The sequence below is a fragment of the Trypanosoma conorhini genome (assembly GCF_003719485.1).
Source record: "Trypanosoma conorhini strain 025E chromosome Unknown Tco_14.4_contig_00174, whole genome shotgun sequence".
NCBI lineage: Eukaryota > Euglenozoa > Kinetoplastea > Trypanosomatida > Trypanosomatidae > Trypanosoma > Trypanosoma conorhini.
In genome coordinates, this window is record NW_021704256.1 from 2612 (window position 1) to 25805 (window position 23194).

A 23194-nucleotide genomic window follows, 5' to 3' on the forward strand; every position below is an offset into this window, starting at 1 on the left:
TGCCGGCGGACAGAGGCACAGCCGCAAGCAGATCCATAAAAAGAAACGAAGAAAGACAACAGTTGGAAGTACGACGCCGCATGGAGGCAGCGAAGAATGAGGAAGAGGGACCGTGCCACGCCTGCAGCAAGATCAGGCTTTCACTTTACGTTGTTGCTCTGGAACATCCGCGGCAGGCAGGTGGAGAAGGACATCACCACCGGCACACCAAACTGTTCCAGCACACTCCGGCTGCTGGTGTAGCAGACGCGCTGCGACACTTCCCCTCCCTCACCAGCCGCCGGCGCTGCGTCCGCGGGCCGTGCACGAGTGCAGTGTGGACGTCGACGTTTATCCATGGACCTCCCCACGTTGTACGCCGCCGCGCCTCCCGCAGAGGTTATTAGCATCGACCCCGCCGGGTTGTGTTCCCCTACCGCCGCCGCTGCTGCCGCCGCACGAACTTCACGTGCTCGTTTGTGCGCCACTTGCAGCCGCTCCTCCAGCGGTATCGTTGGCGGCGGCCGAAGCCGAAGAGCCGCCGTCTTCGGGGCGGCTGGCGTGGCGGTGCCCTTGCGCCGCGGCACGTCTCCGCCCATGCGCCGCAGTGCACGCTGGCGCTCCTTCTGGCGCTCCTGCCGCTCCTCGCGCCGCAACATCGCCTCCGTCGTCACCTCCGCGCCGTCCAAGACGCCCTCCACCTCCTCGTCGGAGAAGTCGCTGTCGATCTCGTCCATCGCCTCCTCCCCGCTGCTGCTGAAGGTGCTGTCGGTCGTGGCGTCGCTAAGGTCGTTCAGCAGGTTCTCCTCCTCCGAGTTGAGCCCCTTCTCAAGGAGCTCCTGCATCATGCTGCCGCGGTTGGCGCGCCGCGGCCGCCGGCTGTCCTCCACGTCCCACTTCCCATCGTCGGCAGCGGTGCTCATCGCCGGTTGGCTGCGGCCGCCGGGCTCAAGAGCCGTGGCCGCACACAATCACGCACGCGCGTCGCAACGGCTGCCGTGAAGAGACGAACAATAAGAGAAAAAGAAGCGAGGGAGGTGGCAGCTCTCAAGGGCAACAGCAACCACAGGGAGAGACACGACGGTGATTGTCGCGGTTCGGGGCAAGCAGCAGCAGCAACAGCGGAAATAACAGTCAGAGCAAAAGAAAAAAAGAAACGAAAAAAAAAAGTGAATTACGGACAAAACGCGGGTGGGTGTTGGTGGTGGTGGGAGGGCGGTGATACATCGGCTGCGTGCGCCTCCGCGGGGCGGCCACCCCGCCCCTCCCATTTTCTTCCCGCTTCCTACCTGCTCACGAACTGTAGAGCGAATGCCAGCTGCCTCCCTCGCTTCCTCCCATCCCCGCTACCCCGCCCGGGATAAAGGGCCGCGACAGCCCGTGAGGGAACATGCCATGAATACTACACCCCAACGGAGTTCCTTTTCCCTCTTTTTTTCCCCCGATTTTTTTTTATTTGCTTTTTCTTTTTCTTTTTCAATTTTCTTCTTCTCCTTTTCATTCATTCTACTCGCCTCATCGCAATTCCCGAAGCCCCCACCCCTCCTCGTGGCGAAGTGATGGCAATGGGACGGTGGGGTGCCGATCGCGCTCTCGGAGACGGTGCCAGACAACTTCGTCTCCCCCACTCCTCCCTGCTTAAACTTACTGTTCCTCCGCTTGGCTTCGCGCCCCATCACAGCCCCCTTCTTCTGGCGCTGCCCACGCCCTTTTGGGCGGCGGGCGGAGGAGGACGCTCGCCACTCCCTGCCCAACCATCGAGCCTCGTTGCCGCGGCGTTTGACAGCCTTTTCCTGCCTCGTTATTGTCTGAGGGATTTCCTTTTCCTTTTTTGTTTTTGCTTCCGCCGCTCTCCCTACCGGTCCATGGAGCCAAGTATCTGGGCAATGCGCACAAAGATGTTGACGACGTTCAGGAACATTTGCAAGGCGTCCTGCACGTAGTCGCCGGCCCCGCAGCGGGCCCGCTCAATCATGGCCTGCGTATCCACCGACACGAAGAGGGAGAAGAGGGCGAGGCCGCCGTACAGAATGAGGGAGTGAGCAAAGGCAGTTGGGTAGAAGAGGTTCAGGATCGAAATCGCCACCATGCCCATTAGCATCCCGAAGAGTGGGCCCTGCAGCGCCAGCAGAGAGGCACGGGGGGCTAAGAGGGCGGCGGCGCTGAAACCGAAAAACACCGCCCCCGTGAGGACAACGGCGGTGCCAAGAACACCTTTAGCCAGCGTCATCGCCACCAACGGCGCCAGCGCCATTCCCTCTAGCAGAGTGAAGGAAAAGAAGAGGGCCAGCTTCAGCGTCGGGTCCCGCGGTGGGGCAAAGGAGAGCCACAGCAGCGGCACAAACCCACCCATCATGGGCAGCCAGAACGGCATGGACTTTCCTAGGGGCGTGGCAAACATTAGCAAGGAGCCAACGCCGGCCACGGCGGAGCCGGCGGCAAGAAGCCCGTAAACCTTCGAAAGGTGCTGTCGGACGTACGGCGTCAAACTGTCGGCGGTGTTTCCACCCCCGGTGTTCTCACCGCCGTAGCTCATCGGCGAGGTGACCGGCTTGACCCACTTTACACCGCGCATGCGCCGCAGCGGCTGCAGGGAGAACTCGCGCCGTGAGAGACGGATAGTCGGCGGAGCCATCAGCGATGTCTCTTTCAAAGCAGGGCAACCGCGCGGCCGTGGCTGCTGAAAGCACCTTCCCGCAATCGAGATGCTAAGCCCCGCCGCCATGCCGAGAGTGCGGGAGGTGGCGCAGACGTTGAGCCGACGCAGCATCTTTGTTTTTTTCTTCGCTTTTACTCCACACACACTCTCTCTCTATCTCTCTCTCTCTCTCTCTGTGTGTGTGTGTGTGTGTGGATCTACTCCCCCGCTAGTGTGAGACAACGTTTTAAATACTCAACTTCTTCGCTTGTCTCCCTCCGTTTCTCTTCCCTTTGCGTGGACCGCTATCGCGCGCGCTAACTTCCGCTAGGCCTTTCACACACACACACACACACACACAGACAAACAAAAAAAGGTTGGCAAACAGCAACAGCAATAAACACAGACACACACTCTCCCTTTCTCGCCCAAGCAGAAGCAAAAAAGTTCCCGTCCACCCGGTTGAAGACCAGCAACAAAAAGGGAAAATAAAGACAAAAGAAAAAGCAGCAAGGGCTTACACCCGCCAGCAAAGCACAGTGATCACAGCCCCAAGAGTAGCGTATACGTATATGCCTCTCGCTCTGGTGGAGACCTTCACCCTCGTCTTACTCGATGTCGTCGCTGGGGCATGCCGCTGCTCACTGCAGCGGAGCGGTGGGGCAGCGGCGGGCGTTACTGATGGTCCTCCTGAGTGAAGCCCGACGCGACACTCCTCCTCGGCTCGTTTGCTGCGCCGCATACACCCACCCACACAGACACACATAGGAAGAGATGCATGTTTTTTTTTTTTATATCATTGCCTTACTTCTTGCCTTGCCTGTGCTTCTTCTTTCTCGCAGCCGCGGCAGGGCCTTTTTTCTTGTCGCCGCCCTTTTTGGCCTTCTTCGCCTTCGTAGCCGCCGCCGCGCGGGGGCGCTTCGTTTCACGCTTCTGTTGTTTTTCCTTCTCTTTTCCCTCCCGCCGCATCCGCGCGGCCTGGCGCGCCATCGTGCGGTCCTCCACCACGGTGTTCACCGACTGCTGCAGCTTCTCCATCCGCCCCGCCCACTTCTTCGCGGAGCTGCGTTTTTTGTTGCGCCGCCTCGCCAGCGCCTTCGCCAGCCGCTTCGGGTCGTCCTTCACCTTCGCCCCGGCCGCGCGGCGCAGGGCGACGTCAAGCAGGTCCGCCTGCCGCCTCTCCAGGCCCGCCGCGGAGCCGAGCTGTGAGGCGTGGGCCGCCGTCTGCCGCTTGGCGTGGCGAAGCAGCGAGGCCAACTCCCGCGCGCCGCCGCCGCGCCGCCCCACGCTCTTCATCGCCTCGAACTCAAAGTTGCCGAAGGAGAGGTTGAGCGGGAGGGCGCCCTCCCCCGCCCCGGCGGCCGCAGCCCCCGTCGCCCGCGGCGCCGATGCAGGACGCCCGCGGAAACCCATGCGGCAGCCTCAGCGAGCTCACTGGCCGTTGTAAAGGCAGAGATGCAAAAACAAGGAGGAGGACGAAGATGCATCTGCGCATGCAGCGCGGGGGAAAAAAAGGTAAAAAAAAGCAGAACGGGACGGGACAGACGTCGTGCGGTCAAACATGTAGAAAAAGATGCAACGCCACGGCCCATGCGAGGCCCGCGCTTGAAATGATGGTGAAAGATATATGCATGCGTGCTGGGCGGCGCGGGGCACACACATCTCGCTCTCTCTCTCTCCCCCCTCAACGTAAACACACCCGGAGAGCATACCTCTCAGCAGTCGTAGCTGTACTGTGCCTGCCCCACCTTCCCAAGAGGGCCAGAGCGGCGCCTAAACGCAACCGGCTTCACCGTGTCAGCGCTCTCATTGGTGAAGCGGAGGGCGAGCAACGCGTACTCCGCCTCCCTTAGGTGGTGCACCACGACGGAGCGAGACGTGACAGGCGCCCTATTGGAGCCCGCGTGAACATCGTGAAAGCGGCAGGTTTTTTCAATCACGAAGGTGATGTTCGGCTGTCGCATCTCGTAGAGGGCCCGCCCCAACATGACATCCTCGTGTTCGGCATTGAGGGAGCTAAACCGGGCGGCCTCCGCCGTGCCGGAGGAGTCGAGAGGGGAGTCTAAGAGACGCTGCAGCGGCTTGAAGGCGGTGATGGCCTCCACCACGTCTCTTGCCATTGTGATGCACATGCCGCCGACGAAGTAAAACACCTTTCTGCGGTTGCCCTTCTCGGGCAGCCACCGCATAACTCGCCCCCAGTACACCCCACGACGCGGCAGCGCGTGCAGGTCGGCAAGGAACTGTGGAACGCGAACAAACACGTCATCGTCGGCCTTTGCGATGTAGTCCGCGTGGGGAAAAAGACGGAGCGCGATGGTGTACCACGTCATAGACTTGCGGCTCGTGCCGACCTCCGCGGCCAGTCCCCAGTGGCCGCTGCCGCCAATGCGCTTCTGTGTCGTGGGGCGGCCGTCGTTCATGGCCAGCGTCAGCACATCTTGCGAACGCGTGGCTTCCTCCCGCACGGCCGGCGAGTAAACGTAACCCTGCGCGAAGTGGCGCCCCAGCACAAACAGGACCAGCATCTCCCCGGTAAAATTATTCGCCCGCGTCGCGACCCCGGCGTAGCGCAGCCACGACGCACGCTGCAGGTCACGGCGCCGCCTGTGCGGCGGGCTGTCCACTGACGGGACGCCAAGCACAACCAGAAAGCGCCGCCCGCGCCACGTCTGCCAGATACCGTCGGGGACGCGGCGCAGCACCGCCCGCGCACTCCCCGCGGGGGGCCGGCGGGGCGCATCCGCAGGGACCGCGTCCATCGAAACGGGCGCCAGCACCGCCAGCACCACCAGCGCGCCCACCAGCCCGAGGAGGAGGGGGACGAGCGTTGCCTTCGCCCGGCGACGCGGTGCGACGCGCGACATCCCTCGCGGCCGCCTCCTCCTCGCCCCAAGAGAGAGAAAGAAAAAAAGAAGCAGAAAGAAGAAACGGGGCCCAAGTGAGAGCGGGAAGAAGAAGAAGAGTGCGCCAACCGACGAACCACTTGTGCAGTCACTCAATCAAACACACACACACACACACACACACGCACACACACAGAGGGAGGCCGCAGTTCACGCTTCGCCCAGTTTGCCGAGATGCTCACCGAGTTTGGTGGCAAGCAACTCTGCCTGCCGCTGGCGCACGGTGCGGGGAAGCAGGTGGCCGTGGCGCTTCATCTTGTCCATCCACGCCACGAGCTCCTGCTCCAACTCCTGCTGCTGCTGCTGCTGCTGCTGCAGCGTGTGGGTCTCTCGCCCACACAAAGTGCCCTCAGCCGCCACCGTCAGTGCCTCAACCCGCACTGACCTTTGGGTGAGTGGGTCTACGAGGTAATCCGATGGGAGCTCGCAGCCAAACACCAACGCGGCAGCCACCGCCGCCACCGCCTTGCTCTCCCCCTCCTCTTCCCTCTCCCCATACAACCTGCCGTCCGCGTTATGCCCCGTCGCTGGCTCGTCGTCCTCCGCCGCTTGCTGTGCTTCTTGCTGGGGCGCACTGGCCGACATCGTCCGGAGCGGCCAGACGTGCTGCTCCACCGCTTCACGCAGCCGCGTCGCGCCGTCCACTTCGCCCACGCCGTACAGCACCTCAATCGGCGTCACGGCAGCAAAGTCGCTCTCAGTGTCGCTGCTGACGACATCCAAGGCTTCCGCGGACCCGCCGCTGCCGTCTTCACGCACGGCGGACACGTCCCCTTCGGCTCCGACTGGCGCCGTGTCACGTGTTGCTGACGCGGCGCGAAGCAGCACGCCATCAACACGCGCGGCGAGGGCGTCGTCAGCCTCGTCGCCGTCTACGACGTACCACACGTACACCGGTGTCGCCTCCGCCGCTGCGCACAGCCGAGGCGTCATGTCCCCGCCGTGCTGTTCGTCGTGGAGGAGGAGGAGGCACTCGGGGTCGCCGATGCCGCGGCGGGCACGCTGGGCGCCGTAGCACCTTTCAAGCGCCGCTTGCACCGCGGCGCAGGCCGACGCGTCAGACATATCCTCCGCCCTCGTCAGGAGAGCGACGACGCCAAACGTGTGCAGCTGCGAAACTGCGGGTTCGGGCTCCCGCATAACGGCGCTGCGAGCGCCACCGAAGGAGTGAACACCGACAGTGGCGTCAAAGTACCGATTGTGCACAGTCATCGTCGTCAGCGGCGCATCCATGGAGGCAGACCCCGTCGAGGGAAGCGCCGCCGTGCTGTGGTCCAGAGCCACGGAGAAGCACATGTGGAGGGTTGCGCGGAAAAGCTGCTCCTCCTCCAGAGCAGAGGCGGCGCACGCCCACAGCAGCACACGATTCGCCGGCTTTCTCGCGGCCAACGAGGGCGACGTCGGCCCCGGTGTCTGTGGCGCTGACGGGAGAGGGGTGCGCTGCGGCCACTCAACTGTGTGGATAATCTCCGCAAGCCGGTCCGCCCCAACGGTGCCAAACGCACGTGCCTCCGCCTCATCGCGTGGCGACTCCCCCCCCGCCATGCACACCACCTCTACTCCCTGCTCCTCGCTGTAGTGCAGCTCAAAGGGAGACAGGGACTCACCCGCCCTTCGGGTGAGCAGGACGCAGTCGTCGACGCCCCACCGACGGAGGTACTCGATGAGGACAGGCAGTTGCGGGGAAGCCGCCCTCTCCCCTGCCTGCCCGGGGGGCGTCGGGGGCCACGGCACAATGGCCAGCTTCGGCCGCCTGTCGCCGTACTGGGCCAGAAATAGGTCGGCCATGGCGGGGCAGAACAACGCGGGGTGCAGGCACTGCGCCTCCACTACCGCAGTGTAGTACTTGTTGACAAGCCCCAGCGTCTGCGACTCGCCTTCCCCCGCTCGCCTCCAGGAGCGGGTTTCTCTTGGCTCCCGCGCCGCTGCCTCCGCCCTCAACGGCCACGGGGCGGTGAAGAAGCGACGGTCCCTGCCCGCCGCACAGAGCCAATGGAGGACGTCACCCCCACCGGCGCCTACAACCACCAGCAGGTTCGTGGCAACCGCACGGCGCCCTGCCGCCTGCTCATCGGCGCCCCTGCCGGCCCCGTTGGGTACGCGACACGGCTCTGGCCACATTGTGTTGTGAAGAATCTGACTCACCCGCGCGGCGCCTCGATGGTCTCCCCCAAGCAGGCCGCTGCGCCCCACCTCTGCCGACAGCGCCTCAAAGCCCTCCGAGTGCGGCACGTACTCAAAACCGTTGGCCACGCAGGCATCGTACCACGTCTCCTCACGCACCTTCGCGCCGGCCGCGGTGAAGTTTACCACAACGCGGAAGAGACACGAAGAGGGAACGCGGTGCCAGGGGACTTGATCCGGGTGCACAGAGCCGTCGACGAGTAACGCCCAGCCCGCCTTGTTCACCGACGGCGGCCGCAGCAGCCTCGACACCAGCGAGTCATCCGCCGCGTCTGCCACCTCGGCGGCCGTCAGGACATCACTGTCAGTGATCACGACACGAACCCGCGCGGAGAAGTACTTGTTGCTGATGTGGAGGCTGGGGAGGGTGGCGCCCCCGCCACCGTGCACACTCGCCGCAACCTCCTCAGGCCAGCGGAGGAGCTCGGCCCCGAGCTGAAATGCCTGGCCTCCCCCACTGCCGCCGTGGCACTCCACAAGGAGTAGGTAGCCGGAGTCCGCGGCGGGTGCCAGAGGCGAGTTTGGCCGTGAGCCTCTTGTCATGTGCGTGGGGGGCAACCACCTCTGCGTGGGAGCTCCCAGGTGTAAATGAAGCGCCCTTCTACCCCAAGCGGAGAAGAGGAATGGTAACAGCGGCAGAAGCCAAATGGAGTTGTTCACAGGCACAGACGGTGGGAGGTGCTTCTCTGCCGCAGGCCGAGTGCTGCCGCTCTCGGGGACGCTGCCTCCCCGCTTTAGTTCTCATCGCTTCCTCATGTGAAAGGAATACATACATACAACAGACAAATAAGTAAATAATAAATCGCACACGCATACAAACACACAAAAAACAACAACAAAACAAATAACATCTAGGGGGAATAAGAGTAAGAACAATAGGCTGATAACACTTAAAATAGCCCATAGCGCGCTTCACCAATGCTACCATCACCACAAAGCCAAAGGAGGAGTAGGGGTTGAGAAGGGAAAGACGGATGCCACGACGAAAAGGAGCATCCAGTGAAGTCGTCCAGCACCCACGCACCAGCTTACACGCATGCACGTTATCCATAGGGTTCTAGTAAACAGCAACACCCCCACGTATCAGCCGCATCAGACTCTCGTCGCATCGACGGCTTCGCGTAGCGACTACAGTTGAACTCCGCTTCGGTGGATGCGGAAGCGTGAAGTCCGAGGAGGCCTGCATCAGCTGCTCCACCGCGGGGTTCGCTGCCTGACCTCGAACTACCAGGCACGTGCGATGCACCCGGACTGGAGGTGGCAGTGACAACGGCGATGGATAGGGTGTGGCGCGGCAGACGTTATGCGGGGCGGACCGCGCCGAGGAGGATGACTCCGGGCGCCGGAACCCAGCGGCGGCACCAGCAATAATGCGCCGCGCCAACGTCGGTGTAGAACTGGCGCTGATGGGAGTTGCCTCCCTGCCGCTCCACAGCACTTGGGTGGAGGCAAAGCTGGTGTGGTCCTCCTCGTCCTTCTCGGTTAAGGTGGTGGCGAGGGTGCTAAAGTCCATGGAGGGGCTGCGCAGAAACCCTGTCCGCACGTGCCGCCCATAGTACTCCCTGGCCTGCTGCAGCCGCTCAATGCGCCGCAGCACGCTGAGGTGGTGTCGCGCGGAGTTCAGCTGCTTGTCAAACTCATTCTTTCCACGCACCCACCGCAGCTGCGCATGGGCGTCGTACCCGTTGCGCGAGAAGGACGAGTAGAGAGGGGAGCTCTCCGTGGATTGCCATATTATGTACGGCTCCGTGCGGTTCCGCACCTTGTGCTCCGCCGTTGCCGGCGGCCGTGGCACGTAGGAGGAATAGTCCACCGGCGCCACCCGCTTGCCGTGCATGGTGTGCCGCGCTCCACACACACACACACACACACACACACGCTGCTTCTGGAAGGGAGGGAGAGTTAACTATCTACGCCAGGTGTGTGTATATACGTACGTATGTAATATCGGGCCTAATGTATACCGCGCCCACACTCAAACCGCACAGCTCCCGCGACGCACGCAAGTCGAAGAAATAAATCAAAACAAAACAAAAAAATAGCGTCCTTTGGCCACAGCACTACAACGGCAGCAAGAACAGAAAAATAAATAGAGAGGAAACATAAAAGAAGAAGAGTGGGGATGATTCAGAGATAATGCGTTGCATGCGTCACCGCCAGTTTCCAAAAAAATGCAAACAAACAAACAAACAAAAAAACAAACTCCCCACAGCCCATCACGTGGGCGCGCCAGGTTTTCTTCTTCTCAAATTAACGTAGTACACTATCGATAGGTGCTCCCCCCTTCCCTCCGGGAGAACGAAAAAAAAAAGGCAAAACACGGAAGCAGTTCATTGACCCTTCAACGCCAGGCGCATGTTCGTGGCCCTCTCAAGCGCCTTCAGAAGCTCACCCCGCTTCTTGCCCGCCTGAGCGTAGTACGCCAGGACGTTGCCCTGCGCCACACGCTGCGCCTCTACGACGGCCGCAACCTCCACCTCGCTGCGTTGCCGCATCTCAGCCGCGCCTTCACCGCCCCCGTCGCTCGCAGCGGCGTCGTCACGGCTCCAGTAAAGAAGCGCCGCCCGAAGCTGCTGAAGGCGCCGGGTACAAGCATCGTGCTCCACCTCGTACGTTTCCGTGACGCGCGCGACCTCCGCGTTCAACGCCGTCAAGCGCTCCTGCAGCTGGCGGATGACTTCATCGAGCCGCCCAGTTGCTGACGAACTTCGCGGGGTCGGCACCAACGCATAGCCGCCACCACTGCCACTAGCGCCACTGCTGCTGCCCGGACCACTGCTACCTCCGTGGCTGCACTTCGGCTCCTGCCGCTGCGCTAGTGGCGCAGTGGTAGGCGGAGGACTCCGCACGGCGTGCGCGCCCTCCAGCTCCCGCCTCAGCGCACGCTCCTTCACCCGCAGCTGCTCATTATCAATCTTCAATCCAAAGATCTCCCTTTGAGCCACTGCGAGACGGCGCTCCGCGTCGGACACGAGTTCCTGCCGTGTGGCCTTCTCCTTCGTTGCGGCAGTCCGCAGCAGCTCCAGCTCACGCTGCAGCTCTTGACAGTGCAGCAGCGCCTCTGTGGCCTCGCACGCGCGCCTCTCCCCCGCTTCCCGCACCTTGGTTAGCTGCGACTGGTAGAGATCCTCGCGAAGGGATAGTTCCTGCTGCAGCCGCTGCTCCGCGGCGCTGCGTTCTTCGTCGACGGTCCGCAACGCCGCCGCGGCGACCTCCCGCATCCACAGTTCCAGCTGCCGGACGTACGCTTCGTCGCGCCGGCCGTGCAACTCCTCCTCGGCAGCTTCCGGAGTGGGCGTGAACCCCGTTTGCGGTTCTTCCTTCTCGACGCCCAGGTGGCTCTCGGCGGCCACGCCGCTGTCGCACGCACTGCCAAGCCCACTCTCCGTCGTCGCCTTGCCAACGCTGCAGGCGCCACTCGTGAGCTCGGGCGTCACTCGGGCGTCCTCGTCCGTCGCCGCGTCCTCGGAAGCCGGCGAGGCAGAACTGCGTTCCCCGCCTCCGCCCGCTCGCTGCCCGTCTCCCTCTGCCGCTGCCAGGCGATGGCGCAGCAGCAGGAGTTCCTGCTCAAGGGCCAGCCTCTCCGCAAACGCCACACTCAGCTGATCGGCCAGCTGCCGCTTCTCGGCCTCGAGTGAGACGACGACGGGGTTCACAGCCGTGCTTGCATTCCTCTCCTGCTCGCGCGGCGTGCCGGCCAGTCTCGTGGTCTGGCGAAGCGTGGCGTTCTCAGTGCGGAGGCGGTTGCACTCCTGCTGCAGCTCACGAAGTTGAAAGCGGAGTTTTTCATCCACCAGGCGCGCCTGCAGTCCCTCCTTCTCCGCACGCAGGAACTCCACCTCCTGCAGCGCCTGCGAGCACCTCCGCTGCCAGACGGCGATGTCTCTCTCGTGGTCGCATGACATGCGCTCCAACAGGGCGAACTCGCGGGCGCGGTTTTGCTCAAGCGCCTTGAGACGATTCCCGACGAGGGTCAGCTGGGACTGCGCGCCTTGAAGCTCCTCCCAACACGCCACTCTCTCTGCCTTTAAAAGAGCACACGCATTGGACTGCGCCGCCACCTCCGCGCGTGCGTCGTCCAACTGCCGCTGCAGTTCTATTTGGGCCCGTGCGGCACCCTCTTGCGCCGCCCCCTGCCGCTGCTGCAGCTCCGCGACGAGTTTGTCCTTTGCGTCACTCAGTCGCTGCGCCTCCACCAACAGTTTCTCCGTCTTTGGAGCCGTGGGCTCGCACACAGCCAGCCGCTCCGCCACCTGCTTCACGGCCAGCAGCATTGTCTTGCACCCCGCGTTGAAGAGGAAGGCGCCCTCCTTGAAGTCCCCCAGTTTGGTCTCCACGCTGACGTCGTCCGTCCTCGACCCCTTCTTGAAGTACCTGTCCACCTTGGCCACGGCCTCACGCACGTGCTGCTCGAAGGCAGTTATGGCCTCCTGTAGCTCCCGCTGGACGGAGGCGACGGTCGCCGGCGCCGCCGCCGTGTCCATTTCAGCGCGAGATGGGCGAGGCAAGTGGGCACAGCTGCCTTCTGCGGGGCGGTCGCCTCTGTGTGTGTTCCAACGCCTTTGCCGCAGAGAGAGATGAAAAAAAAAACGAGAGTGCGAGAGACGCAGCGATGCAAATTTCCACGCACACCCTCTCTCTCTGCGTGTGGGTGGGCGGGTGTGTGTGTGCCCCCTCCCCCGCACGGAAGAGGGCCGCGAGCGCAAAAGCCTTACAGGAGCTGTGAAGACAAAAAAAAAGACACGACACACCAAAACAAAGTCAAGGCAGACCATAAAAAGAAATGTGAGGTGTAGGCCCGCATCCGCAGGCGTGCGGGTGTGCGTAATTTATGTGAGCATTCCTTTCTCTTTCTCCCCAGAAAACAAAACAAGAACAAGGTATGTATGCATGTTTTCTTTGTTCCCTTCCCTTCCCTTGTCTCTCTCTCTCTCTCTCTCTCGCCTGCTGTGGGGTTAGGAGAAGAAGTACGGCGAGTCGAGCACCACGCTCAGGTCGAGTTCGCCACGCTTTGGTGGATCCGGCAGGAGCGTGCCGTGCCGCCTGAGGTCCATAAAGTACGCCTCCTCCCACTGCTCCTTCAGCTCCCAGAGCGGGTCGTACTTGCTGTAGAGCGTCACGAACTGCTGCCGCAGCACCTTGCTCAGCACGGGGAGGTCGCAGGCGTACGTCCAGTAGCTGTCGTGCACGGCCATCATGGAGAGACCGATGTTTTGCATCTCAATCGCCGTCATCGCCAGATGAGTGGCGTCAAGCGAGTGAATCAGGTTGGGGGCGATGGCCGTCAACTGCTTTCGGCTCGCCGCGGAAAAGGCGTCGCCGGGCACGCGCGAGCACCCGTGTGGCGTGAAGAGAGTGATCTCCTTCCGCACCTTGTACGGCTGCCGCACCACGAGGCCGAGCGGGGTGGTCCAGCAGAGCGCCGTGCGCAGCTCCGCGGGCTGCGACTCCCAAATCAGGTTCGTGACGTCCGTGATCCAGCGTCGACAGTTCTGTGTCTCGCGAAAGGTGACGCCAAGCGACTCCAGCACCTTCTCCCGCAGGTAGTCTGCCATCTCCCGCATGTCGGTCGAGGTCCACAGGCCGTGGTTCTTGTTCTGCTTCACCAGCTCGTCTAGGATCTGCTCCGACATGCCGTAGCCGGTCACGCCGTAGACCTGCGTCATGATAGGCCGCTTAATCGTCTTACGCTTGACGTGGTTGCAGTCCTGCCCCTTCCCCGTGCCAAGGCAGCGCTGCGCCACGGGGTTGTCCTTGTCCGCGTCCGCCGTGATGGACCGCATCATCTCCTTTAAAATACCGGTGTAGGCGTCGGCCGGCCGCTCGCTCGGCACCAGGTTGACCAGCTGCGCGCCAAAGGCGTCGCGGCCAATGGCCGAGTAGTGCTGCAGGCCGTTGTAGCTGCCGTCCACGGCAACCGGAATGCGTGAGAGGAAGTTGGTCGCCCCCTGCGAGCACTTGAGCGCGTCCGCCAACTCCTTACAGGCCATGAGACACTGCATCGGCTCGGCGGCCTCCTGCCACCACTTGTCGCCGTGCAGCGGCGACTCCGCGCTTCGCACGACGTCCTCAATGTGCTCGTTTACATAATGCACTCGCTCATCGAAGGAGAGCTTGCTCATCCCCATCTTGTTCGCTAAGTGCACCTTCAGCCAGTACAGCCCCGTCTCACCGAGTGGCTTCGGCTCCGCGTACTCGAGTAGGGCCCGGAAGGGGTCCGACCCTGTGTGATTCAGCCGCCCCGGCAGTGGATACATGCGTCCACGGAAGTCCATGCTATTTGGGAAGTATATGTGCGAGAACTGCACGAGCGAGCGGGCCTGCCGGAGCGCCTGCAGATAGTGGATGCGGTTGCTACGCTGCTCTGAAAGGCTCTTCCAATCCTCGTCCTGCTGTGTCTCGTACTCACGGCGCTGCTGCAGGTTGTAGACCTCACAGTCGTCTTGGTCGTCGGCACCCTCCGCGGCGTCGTAGGAAATATCCCCGCGACTCTTGGCGCAGTAGTGCAGCGGGTAAAAGGCGGGGCGAATCTTCCCGAAGCCGTAGCCCTCCCTCACAATAGCCTCCTGCACGTGCAGCATGTACTTGCTGATGCGCCACGGTACGCGGGAGATCGCGTCTAGGGCCTTCATCATCGGGGCCTGCGAGATGATCATCGCCTGGTTGGTGCTCCCCTTCACCGCGACGGAGGGGAGAACGTTGTACACCGACTTCTCCTTCGTGTCTGACTGGTGCAGCCATGAGTTGTAGGAGAGCTGCGGGGGGAAGGCAACCCGCAGGTCACGAATCTGCGTCGCCTCCATGTCAGACATGCCCACGATGGAAAACTCCTCCCGACCAGTCACGCTGACGAAGCGCTCCAGTATGGGGCGGCCGCTGCCGGCCACGCTCCCGCTGCTCGCCCCGCGCATTGACATGTGCATCAGTTGGATCACCAGGAAACCCACCGCCTTTGTGGAAATGGGCGTCACCGCAAACTCCTGCTCAAAGTACTCACACGTCTTCACCATGTTGATGCTGTACTTGGTGCGAATCGTGGTGCGGTCCCTGCCGTTGAGCTTTTTAAAGATGGTGTTGAAGCGAAAGTGAAAGCGAAGGTCCTCCGTGATCTTCACGAGCATGTGAAAGAGGCCGCAGGTGCGGGTGCACCGCGAGGCGGTTGCGCAGACCTCACGCAGGACGAGCGCCACCCGGGCGTTGTGCAAGGCGCTCTGCTCCGTGTCATGAAAGGCTCCCTGCATTTGGGAGAGGACGGCGGGAAAAAACTCTGCCTTCACAACACCGGAGTCGCCAGGGGCCTGCACGTACGCAAAGAGTTTCGCCAAGGCCTGCGCCGCCTTTTCTTCGTCCTTGAAGTGCACCTCCATCGCCCGCCGCACCGCGGTGCGCACGGTCAGCGGGACATCTGTTGGGACGATGATGTCACCGTACACCTTCTGCAGCAGGTGGAAGCAGACCACGCCGCTAAGAATGCAGTCAAAGATGTACCGCGGCACATCCTCCAGCATGGGAATGTCGGTGCGCACAATGGCATCCCAGTTGTTAAACATGCGTACTAAGTCGTGGACCCAGGCGGGGGCCCGATCGCCCACGTCGCCGTGCGGCTGCTGCGCCCAGCTGTCCGCGAACGCCTGAACGTTGCTGCGCAGCACCTCCGGCGTCTCTGTCCCCCACGAGGTGCGTTTGTCGCCAAAGCACGTCGCGCGCCGCTCCACCTCCGCCACGGCGTCGTCGAGTAGCGCCATCAGACGCTGCAGGGTCGCGTCGCCGCCATCCTCCACCGCCATCTGCACCAGCCCGAGCTGCTCCAGGCGCTCAATCACGTTTGTGCGGGTCAGCAGATTTCCCGAGGTGGCGTAGCGCACGTACGAGACGAGGAAGGAGGTGAAGGGCCCCACCACCTCCACAGCGGGCAACGCCTCCACGAGTTGATCCGCCTCAGCCTTAAAGTTCCGGAACACCCCGCCTACGGCCGCCTCCGCAATGCGCTGGTAGTCCTGCTGAAAGGGGCGGATGAGTTTCCGCAGCACCCGCGCTGACTCCGAGGCGTTGCGGCGCACCATCAGCGTCTTTTGCGTGTAGCTCATCACCTCAAACTTGAGGTGGCCGTCGCACGCCATCTCGACGTGGGAGGCCTCAAGCGACTTGTTCGTCCACTGCGACCGCACCCCGCTCACACGCACCTCCTCGTTGAAGACGTCGCCAAGCACCCGTTTGGTGATGCTGAGGTCGTGGCTCTCGCCGTGCGCCTCGCGGTTGGCGAGGTCGATGAGATTCATCACGAGCTCCGACTTCGTCGCCCCACTCACCGCGCGCGTCCGGGCGAAGGACTTCAAGACATCCGTCTTGCACGAAAAAAGGTCATCGCATATCATGTCAATAGACGAGAGCACCCCCTCGTTGGAGCCGCCGCTCGCCGGGGCCATGACCGGAGCCCCGTAGTCCTCCATGTCGAGGGTTGGCGTGAACATGTGCGTCGCCGCATCAACGTCGTCCGGCGGCGTCCCGGCAAACCCGCGCACTTCGTGGCCGTTATTGTTATTATTGTTATCAGCGGCGGCGGCGGCGGCGTTGTTGTTGTTGTGTGGAGCCGCACTGGCGAGCGTGGGTGCCTGCGGAGGCGGGGATGCCGCTGCGGCAGCAGCCGTCTTCTCCTCTGCGCGCGGCACCCGCGGATTCTTCGACCGTCGCGCGGGTGGCGGTGTGGCGCCCGTGACCGCCTCCGCCCCACGCCGCCCCCAGCGACGAGACACGCCGCCACTCCGCGCCACTGCCCTTCCAAACAGCCGCCACATACGTAATATATAATATATATATATATATATATGTGACTGTGTGTGCGTGTGTGACGGCAGAAGGTTTCCTCACACGGTAGAGGGTTTTCACTCCACCCCGCACACAGACGCAGGCACACATGAGCAAGAAAGAGAGAGAGAGAGAAAAGTTGGCGAGCCACCAACGCCATAACAATAATCATCACCATCAGCAAGAACAATAGCAGCACCGCCCACCCCAGAGAATCGAGCACTGCAGTCCATCGCCGTATTTACGCCCCCAAAAGGAAAGGAAAAAAAAAAGACGGAACAGCCACGCACGCCTCAACAGGAGGAAAAACGTCAAAGAAGTGCTTTTACAAAAACGTTAAATGCATTGAAGCGAGAAAAAAGCACCAAAAAAAGAAGAAAAAAAAAGAAAACCAAAAGCCGCTCTGCCTATAAGCGGCAATAACAAGCCATAAGCGAGTCTACACAGAACACACTAATACAAGCGCACGCACGAGTGCATCTACTCTAGTTGCCCCAACTTGTATATTCTGCATTTATACAAAATATATATAATATATACTTTATGTCTGTATGTATATATATATATATATGTGTGTGTGTGTGTATCTATTTGTGTCGTTATGCGCACGTAACACCTCCCTGGAAAGGTGTTTAGCTCATTGCCACAGGCGTGGGGAGAGGCCCCACAGGGTCTAGCCATGTGATGGCGGAGGGGTCGGGCGACTTCCCGCCGAACCGGTCTCCAAGCATCTCCGCAAACCCCGCTACCCACACACCGCTTGACCGATCCGTCACGCGCAGGTGGCACACAACGCCGTCCCGGTCGCCCGGCAGACGGGCCCCCGCCTCGGTAGGCCACGCAACCGTCACCAACTCCGGGGGCAAGCCCACAGGGACGTGCCTCTCCGCGGCCGCTTCCTTCTTCTCATGCGCGCACGCCCGAGGCTCCGTTGCCGTCAGCGGCACCACGACGGTGAAAAACGCACAGTTGGAGACGCCCTCTGCGCCATGCACACAAAACATTAAAACGGTGAGGCCCAGCGAACGGAGGTCCAGCGTCAACTGTGGACGCCTGCCCTGCTGACGCATGACGGTTTCCGTATAAATCGCACCCGCCGGAGCCACACGCCAGTGAACCACGTAGGAGGCGCAGGAGCCATTCCACTCGACGGTGCAGTGCTCCCTGTCGATGCCGCGGAGACGCGGGCAGCCCACAACCTCGACAACCACGCGCCTGTCGGACGGCAGGTGCACGGAGGTTCTCCCGACGGTAGCGGTACGACACTGCGGCGTGTCGGCGGAGGTCGTGGCAGGGATGCTGCTGCTGCCGGCCAGCGCCGTCGCCGCGTCCACACAAGTTTCCGCGCCGCCGGAACCCTCGTCGTTTCCTCGCGGCAGCTGGTGTAAATCGGAGGTCCACCTTACGTCAAGCCGCGGCAGCGGCGCGGCCGCTGCACCCTGTGTATTTGGAAATGTGTGGGAGACCGTATGCGCCTGCGACTCGCCCGCAGTGCTCCACAACTGCAGATATTCCCCCGACTCCGCAACGACGGCCACGCGCAGCGAGGCGCGCACGCAGAAGCACGGGGAGAGCTGCCCACACTCCCCCGTCTCCTCCCCAAGCCATGCGGAGTGGGCGGGCAGCGACCAACAGGCGCAGCTTTCAGGCGGAAGCGTCATTTGAAGCGTCAGAGCCTCCGCCATCGCATGAGCGTCGTTTTGCGCGAAACCTGTCACTGCGTCTTCCCTCTCGTCCCCTGCCACGGATGCCTGCACGGAACGCAGCAACTCACCGAGCGTGGAATCCGTGAGCTCATGAGGTGTTACGAGGCGAATCCCCTCGCCCTCCTCGTCGTCAGGGCCACGAACCAGCACAAGGTACGGGGTGGCGGGAAGCAGACCCCCAACACTCACAGAGTGGGCCGGCAAAAGCACAGGCAGCCTGCATTCCCGCCCATGCCCCTCCCGCGCCGCACAGCGTACTGTGACGCACACTTCGGCGCAGTTTGCCGTGCAAGAGCCTTCGCTCTCGGGAGGGGCCCAGGCGAGAGTGACCGACGTTGGTCGTAACGCCATAACGTGCAGCCCCTTGATGCGCGCCGGTAGAGATATGGGAGCCATGAAGCACTCAGAGAAAGCCTTTGGGATAAGCAGCACGGGGCGGGGCCACATGGCCGCCTCATCTGTCCTGCTGCAGAGCAACGCACAGCCGTAGTCATCGTCACTCTCCCGCAGCTGCACACGTAGTGCCATTGCGCGCTGCTTCGGGGACTTTGCCACGGGCACCTGCGCCACCACATCGACATCGCCGCACTCATCAACTGACAGTTCAAACTTTTTAACCTGCGCTGCTTCAGTCACAGTGACGTGCAGGAACACGCGCACCAGCCCCTGCACGTCGGCAAGAAGGCGGCGGAGCGACGCAAAGAAGTCCTTTGAGATGCGCACCTCCACGGTGCCTCCGGTGAGGGCGCCAACGGTGCAGTTGGCGTGGTCCAGCGGGGGAGGCTCCGGCAACAAAAAAATAGGCGACACCTCCGGAATAATGGCAGGGCCGTGAAACGAGACGCGAACAGGGGTGCGTGGGGGCAGCGCAAAACGCAACTCGTTCCGGGTGTGCAGCACAAACGACTCCGCGCCGAGCGTCACGGTGAGGGGGGAGCCGTGCCGCGCGGCGGCGCAGGTCCAGAGCATTATCACGCACCCGTCAAGCCTCGTCACGCACCGCAGGTCTGTGACGACAAAGAGGAGGGTGGGCTCGCTGCAGAGAATTTCCGTCGCGTTGACTCTCCAATTGGCCTCAACCCCCAAAACAACTGGCTGTCGAACTGGCACCTGTGAATAGCTCGCGACCACGACGCCGCCGGCTCCGTCCGCGTTGCTCAGCAGTGGCTCCTCTGGCATGAGCTTCACAGAAGTGAACGCATTCGCCTCTTCGCTCGCCCCAAGCTGCACGCGCAGTAGCAGGGAGGCCAAGTTGGAGGTCGCGCGCACCATCTCGCGCGGGGGGGCGGCGGGGAGGGTGACAAACCCCACACACCCCGTGCCCGCGCCAGTTGCCGTCCGCACCGTCGCCGTATACCGTGTGCGTGGCTGCAGGGCATCCAGAGTGATGCGCAGGGGGCCCAACCCAGGCACCACCCGCTCGCGACCGCAGACTTCCTCCCCAGGGCCGTTGCCGGTCGTGAGGCGCACGGTGAAGGAAGTGGAAGTGCCCTCCCACTCCAGCGTTACCGAAGTGGAGCGCGTAGAGGCACAGCGGATCTCACGCACGACCTCGAAAGGGCCCACTTCTTCCGTCTGCGGCGACACCGCGCGCCTCAGCCAGCACATCTGCCTGCCCCCGTTTCTCCCTAGCCAAAGTGTGGGACGAATCTCCACGTCAAAGGCGATATGCAGCAAAATCGCGTCAAAGCCCTTGACGAAGAGCGACGTCACAGCATGCTCCTTCTCGCTGTCGTCGTCCCGCGTTTGTACGCAGTGTGCGACGACAGCGGCATCGTTTGCAGGCGTTATGGTTGGCGTAACACGCAATCCCAGCGCCGCTGAGCTGGACAACACCGCCACGCCAGAGTAGATTGGGTAGGAGAAAGTCAGCGTAACGCCCGACTCGGACGGGACAGCGGCGTCCAGGCGCAAGCTTGACCGCCTGTGTTCTATACACGTGGCGAAGTACAGTTCAACCCCCTCCGACCACAGAAACTCCTTTACCAGGGACCGGGCCTCCCCCCGATCCACAGGCAGCACCTCCAAACTATAAATGGTGCAGGGCTGAAGATTCGTGATGACGTGGTGCGACGCAGCTTCGCCATCGGCAACGACACGTTCCTCGTCCTCCGAGTACAGGTATGACAGCGTGTTCCTGTCTCGCAACTCGTCCCCAGAGAGTGGGCGGCAGACGAGTTGCACGGCCCTTGCGGATCCACTCCACTCCACCTCCGCACTATTGTGGCTGACCGTAATGACATTGACACTTCCCACGCGCGCAAATGGCGTGGAAAAGGCAATCCCGTCGGCCACCAACACATCATCCTGGGAGACCCATAACTCTGGTGCCTGCCGCAGCGCGAGATGGACGACGCAGTAGACTTGTTCCAATGCCAAATCCCTGAATTCGTGCGCTATGCTCTGCACTAGCTCACTGGGCGAGGAGGCAGGAATGAGCTGACGCAGCGTCATTGTTTCCGTGGGCAGGTCCACGGCGAAGAGCACGATGTAGCGCGTCGTGGCCTCTTTGAGTGCTGGGACATGGTTTGCCGAGGCAAGGCGAATAACGGCAGTGCTGTACTGCAGGGACTCAAGCGCCAGAGTTGTGGAGGAGGAGAGTGACGAGGGTTGCTGCTTCATGGGATTAAAGGGAAATGTGCGAGAGAGAATTGCCGCCACGCTCGACGCATATGTCCCGTGCGCCGGGAAGTTTGTCCACGAGAGGTTCACAAATGGACGCAGGGTGAGGCGCGGGGAATACGGCGCCGCCGGGGGCACCGCCCACCACCCTTCGTCCTCTCTCCAGAGAACCGCACTGCCGACGTCGTGGCTCGGCGAGGCAAGCGACGAGAGGAAGGCGCGCTGCAGTCCCCGTATGGACCGCGCCGAGCACTCGGAGAGGATCCAGCTTGCCAAGAGCAGTCCACGCCGCTCCCCTCTGTGTGTGAGGTGCGTGTCATCCACGGCACACGTCGCACCCCAGCCCTCGGCATCGCCCTCAGTCAAGTTCTTCGACTTGATGGCGGGACGCAGTCGGCGTGGTTGCATCTCATCCAGCAGCGCCGCGGCAAACTGCAGACGCGTCCACCACACGCGCTCAGGATGTGTGGTGCCGTTTAGGCCCCCCAGCGACCGCAGCGGCACCACCTCGTAGTCCCCCGTGTCGAGCGCGTAGGCACACGCCATCAGACGCAGCCGCGTGTCTGCGGTGTCCAGCGTCTCCGACAAGTGCTGGGAGATGTACACAGGCACCTCAGACGCGTTCTGAAGTGGGCCCAGCAGCATATACTTGCCTGTTCTCCCCCCCGTCAGGGAGTCGCTGCGGAAGAGCGCCGCGAACGTCTCCCCAAACGTCGTGGAGGTCGTTAGCAACTCCACAGGACGTCCGCTGCTGTGGCCGGCCACCAGAAATAAAGCGGCATTCAAGTGGGAGGTGTCACGGATCATCTGCAGGGTTGCTTGAATCAGGCGTTTACACGCCCCTTCGGAGGGCATGTTGCCGTGAAACTCCGCCGCCTCCCCGGTGGTGTAGAGAAGCTGTCCTTGCGTAAGCAGGCAGAGGTCCAGCAGCACACGCGCCTTCTTCACCCGCTCTGGCGTGACCACGCAAAACACGGGAACCCGGTAGAAGGCCGGCCCACGCCGCACAGAGGAGAGGGAGAGTTCGTTGAAGCTGCCGGCGTTGGAAGGGGCGAAGAAGACAATCGCAGTACGACGCTCCGCAGCGGGTTCCCCACGAGCCAGACGACAGTGACGCTCATAGCGCCAATGCCGCAGCACCGTCCTTGCCTGTTTCCACATCTCCGCCATCGCCAACTGGACTGGGGGGCGGCGCTTTTTATTGCGCTGTCGTGCACCATCCCGGTTGGCCTCCCACTGACGGATGGCCGCTGGCGTGCGACTGGGCTGCACAACCACATCGCCGGCGAGGGAGACAAACACCACATCGTCCGAGCTGAGCTGTTCCAACAGCCACGTCACCTCGTCGATTGAGCGCCGCGTCCTACCGCTGCTACAGGCATGAAGCACCAGCAACGAGATCGGCGGCCTCCTCGTCCGCGGCGGGTCGGGCAACACCTCCTCATCCATCTCTGCGCCGGCACCACCACCACCACCACCGTCGCCCTTACCCGCGTGGGTAGCGGCCACACTCCTTATGCGCAGTCCCAGCTCTAGCCTGCCGTGGTCTGGCACCATGTGGCTTACCCTTTCAAAGTTCGCCTTGCAGCGGACTTGCAGGGCGCCCGCCACCACGGCGGAGGCATCGGTGAAGGACGTTCGCGCCTCCTTGTCCGCCCACGCAGACATGCGCTCCAGCAGCGCGGCAACGAGATTTTCGTGTCCCAGCCAGTGAACTTCAGACACAAGGTGGCACAACGTTGCCAGGCTGATGCGGAGCCCTATTTTGAGAAACAGGTCCACCACAAGCTCCTGGGGTGTATGCAGACTCCGCGACATTTCCTGCAATTCGCGAATCCAGCCGGGGTTGAGTTCGCACACGGCCGGCGCACACACGACATGGCGCCGAAAGCGCGAGAGATGCACACAGCAGAATTTCGGGGTAAGTTGTTGTACCCATTCTACGGGAGGGGTTCCCACCGAGGCTGTGCTTGAAGCCGGCGTGGCCTCATCCGCGTAGGTAACCAGCATAAATTGAGAGAACGGATACGTCTGCATTAGGTCCGCGAGGAAGGCTGCTTCATCGTGAGCGGCTTCCAACACAACCGCGGAGGACGCGGGCGGTTTGCCGAACGTGACCACGACCAGCGTCGGCGGCTGTGACACTGTCGACTCTACGAGGACGCCACCCCCAGTTGATCCCGCATAGAGGGTGTAGAGGCAGTCGGTGATGCCGCCGGCGCAGGGGTCATCGCCGAAATCTGGCATCACCCCTGACTTCTTCGCTTGCTCCTTCCTCTTCCTTCAATAGTCCCCAACTCCAGCAACGCCACTGAGTCAAGCGGAAGTCGCGGGCCCTTTCACGTGGAGGCGTG

General features: G+C 62.3%; 9 protein-coding genes across 9 annotated transcripts, besides 17 other annotated features; all 9 read right to left on the bottom strand.

Annotated features, from left to right (window-relative positions):
* Window positions 1-140: 140 nt before the first annotated feature.
* Tco025E_03720 (uncharacterized protein) lies at window positions 141-902 on the bottom strand (the record flags this gene model as incomplete). Its single annotated transcript, XM_029370638.1, has 1 exon — window positions 141-902. One exon carries the CDS (start codon window positions 900-902, stop codon window positions 141-143), a length of 762 nt encoding a protein of 253 aa, XP_029229325.1.
* Window positions 903-1120: 218 nt separating this feature from the next.
* Window positions 1121-1148: a sequence feature (A-rich).
* Window positions 1149-1424: 276 nt separating this feature from the next.
* Window positions 1425-1481: a microsatellite.
* A 353-nt stretch (window positions 1482-1834) lies between these two features.
* Tco025E_03721 (uncharacterized protein) lies at window positions 1835-2749 on the bottom strand (the record flags this gene model as incomplete). Its single annotated transcript, XM_029370639.1, has 1 exon — window positions 1835-2749. One exon carries the CDS (start codon window positions 2747-2749, stop codon window positions 1835-1837), a length of 915 nt encoding a protein of 304 aa, XP_029229326.1.
* Window positions 2750-2783: 34 nt separating this feature from the next.
* Window positions 2784-2813: a microsatellite.
* Window positions 2814-2832: a microsatellite.
* Window positions 2833-2954: 122 nt separating this feature from the next.
* Window positions 2955-3031: a microsatellite.
* Window positions 3032-3091: 60 nt separating this feature from the next.
* Window positions 3092-3124: a sequence feature (A-rich).
* A 297-nt stretch (window positions 3125-3421) lies between these two features.
* Tco025E_03722 (uncharacterized protein) lies at window positions 3422-4030 on the bottom strand (the record flags this gene model as incomplete). The annotated part of the gene is made up of 1 exon (XM_029370640.1): window positions 3422-4030. One exon carries the CDS (start codon window positions 4028-4030, stop codon window positions 3422-3424), a length of 609 nt encoding a protein of 202 aa, XP_029229327.1.
* A 302-nt stretch (window positions 4031-4332) lies between these two features.
* Tco025E_03723 (UDP-Gal or UDP-GlcNAc-dependent glycosyltransferase) lies at window positions 4333-5484 on the bottom strand (the record flags this gene model as incomplete). The annotated part of the gene is made up of 1 exon (XM_029370641.1): window positions 4333-5484. One exon carries the CDS (start codon window positions 5482-5484, stop codon window positions 4333-4335), a length of 1152 nt encoding a protein of 383 aa, XP_029229328.1.
* A 28-nt stretch (window positions 5485-5512) lies between these two features.
* Window positions 5513-5548: a sequence feature (A-rich).
* Window positions 5549-5582: a sequence feature (GA-rich).
* Window positions 5583-5623: 41 nt separating this feature from the next.
* Window positions 5624-5658: a microsatellite.
* A 15-nt stretch (window positions 5659-5673) lies between these two features.
* On the bottom strand, window positions 5674-8250 carry Tco025E_03724 (uncharacterized protein; the record flags this gene model as incomplete). Its single annotated transcript, XM_029370642.1, has 1 exon — window positions 5674-8250. One exon carries the CDS (start codon window positions 8248-8250, stop codon window positions 5674-5676), a length of 2577 nt encoding a protein of 858 aa, XP_029229329.1.
* Window positions 8251-8472: 222 nt separating this feature from the next.
* Window positions 8473-8545: a microsatellite.
* Window positions 8546-8764: 219 nt separating this feature from the next.
* Window positions 8765-9544, bottom strand: Tco025E_03725 (uncharacterized protein; the record flags this gene model as incomplete). The annotated part of the gene is made up of 1 exon (XM_029370643.1): window positions 8765-9544. The coding sequence occupies one exon, from the start codon at window positions 9542-9544 to the stop codon at window positions 8765-8767; it is 780 nt and encodes a 259-aa protein (XP_029229330.1).
* A 14-nt stretch (window positions 9545-9558) lies between these two features.
* Window positions 9559-9585: a microsatellite.
* A 135-nt stretch (window positions 9586-9720) lies between these two features.
* Window positions 9721-9746: a microsatellite.
* A 125-nt stretch (window positions 9747-9871) lies between these two features.
* Window positions 9872-9910: a microsatellite.
* Window positions 9911-10037: 127 nt separating this feature from the next.
* Window positions 10038-12191, bottom strand: Tco025E_03726 (uncharacterized protein; the record flags this gene model as incomplete). Its single annotated transcript, XM_029370644.1, has 1 exon — window positions 10038-12191. The coding sequence occupies one exon, from the start codon at window positions 12189-12191 to the stop codon at window positions 10038-10040; it is 2154 nt and encodes a 717-aa protein (XP_029229331.1).
* Window positions 12192-12627: 436 nt separating this feature from the next.
* Window positions 12628-12649: a microsatellite.
* A 13-nt stretch (window positions 12650-12662) lies between these two features.
* Window positions 12663-16502, bottom strand: Tco025E_03727 (putative mitochondrial DNA-directed RNA polymerase; the record flags this gene model as incomplete). Its single annotated transcript, XM_029370645.1, has 1 exon — window positions 12663-16502. The coding sequence occupies one exon, from the start codon at window positions 16500-16502 to the stop codon at window positions 12663-12665; it is 3840 nt and encodes a 1279-aa protein (XP_029229332.1).
* A 5-nt stretch (window positions 16503-16507) lies between these two features.
* Window positions 16508-16534: a microsatellite.
* A 94-nt stretch (window positions 16535-16628) lies between these two features.
* Window positions 16629-16647: a microsatellite.
* A 377-nt stretch (window positions 16648-17024) lies between these two features.
* Window positions 17025-17109: a microsatellite.
* A 35-nt stretch (window positions 17110-17144) lies between these two features.
* On the bottom strand, window positions 17145-23087 carry Tco025E_03728 (uncharacterized protein; the record flags this gene model as incomplete). The annotated part of the gene is made up of 1 exon (XM_029370646.1): window positions 17145-23087. One exon carries the CDS (start codon window positions 23085-23087, stop codon window positions 17145-17147), a length of 5943 nt encoding a protein of 1980 aa, XP_029229333.1.
* Between the last annotated feature and the right edge of the window lie 107 nt (window positions 23088-23194).